This window comes from Fonticula alba, assembly GCF_000388065.1.
Source record: "Fonticula alba strain ATCC 38817 unplaced genomic scaffold supercont2.8, whole genome shotgun sequence".
Lineage (NCBI taxonomy): Eukaryota > Rotosphaerida > Fonticulaceae > Fonticula > Fonticula alba.
The window spans coordinates 793,003-794,074 of NW_009242978.1; the positions used below are offsets into that span (position 1 = coordinate 793,003).

Below are 1,072 nucleotides of genomic sequence, written 5' to 3' on the forward strand. Positions count from 1 at the left end.
GGGGGGGGGGGGCACGGGTAGGACGTCCACAAGAAGGGGCCCCCCGCCCCCCCCTGGCTCGGCGCGAAGAATCCCGCTGGATGAGGGATGGTGCGCCATCGCCGCACCCGGGAAGGGCCTCCGAGGGTTTAACCCTCGCGGGATGAGTCAGTGGAAATGGTCTTCTGAATGGTGTTTTCCTCCGGACCGAGGGCTCCCTCCGCCCGGACCCATGGCAAATTGGTGAAAATGCCGCCCTTGGAGCCAAAATGCGTCTTTTAAAATCGGTCGGACTATTCGTTTCCCGGGAGGCGCGCTACAGGGGGGGGGGGGGGAGGAAGTACGGGCGGGAGAATGCCCCCGGGCTCAATAGTGCGCGCGGGTCTCATCTGGCGCTCTTCCTCGGCCGGAGACCACCTCCGCTTGGCATGCGCCGCGCACCCTGGCGCCCGCCCGCGGCTGCCCCTGTGCCAGCCATGGGGGCAGGTCCAGCCGGCTCGCGCCCCTTCTTGGCTGCGTTCCGCCTTGTGGCGCGCGCGCGGGAACGCGGGCGGCGACAAAGGATCCCAAGGTCTCGGACACGCACGAGCCCTCTCCGCAGAGCGCGCCTGCGGGAGCGGGTGCGAGAAGCCGGGCGGCGAGGCCTGCGTGTCGGGCGGCTTGGTCTCCCGGAGAGGCCCCCTGGAGTGTGTGGTGGCTTGTCTGCCTCTTCGGGCCCGGCACGCTGTTTTTGGCTCGTGGTGTGCGTTCTCGCTGGCTCTTGCCGCCTGCTGCACCGGCGGTGGGGGGCAGGGTGGCGGAGGGCGCTCGTGCGCGCTTTCTCGAGCGGCAGGATATTCGAAAATGTGCGTGGCTCTGTGTGGCGCGGGAGTGCCCGACCCTGGGCCATTTCCCCCCCCCCCTATATAAGGAGGGATGGTGGCTGGTGTCCAGCCAGGGAAGAAGAGGCCACCCGGACTGTTTGGTCCGGGTCGCCCCCTTGCTCTGTCGGTACGGACATCCCTTTCCTCCTCTCCTCGCCTCCCTCGCTGCTCCCTCCTCTCGTGCGCTTCGGCCTCTGCTGCCGCCAGGCCCGAGAAGGGTTGGCGCCCCC

The 1,072-nt window shown here is 68.8% G+C and overlaps 1 protein-coding gene across 1 annotated transcript in view; it reads left to right on the top strand.

The window, feature by feature from the left end:
- Positions 1-872: 872 nt before the first annotated feature.
- H696_04830 (hypothetical protein) overlaps positions 873-1,072 on the top strand; it is a 5,168-nt gene continuing 4,968 nt past the window's right edge. Inside the window, exon 1 of the mRNA XM_009498695.1 lies at positions 873-969. Coding sequence (XP_009496970.1) covers positions 895-969 — 75 coding nt within the window. The 5' untranslated portion in view covers positions 873-894. The remainder of the gene's footprint in view (positions 970-1,072) is intronic.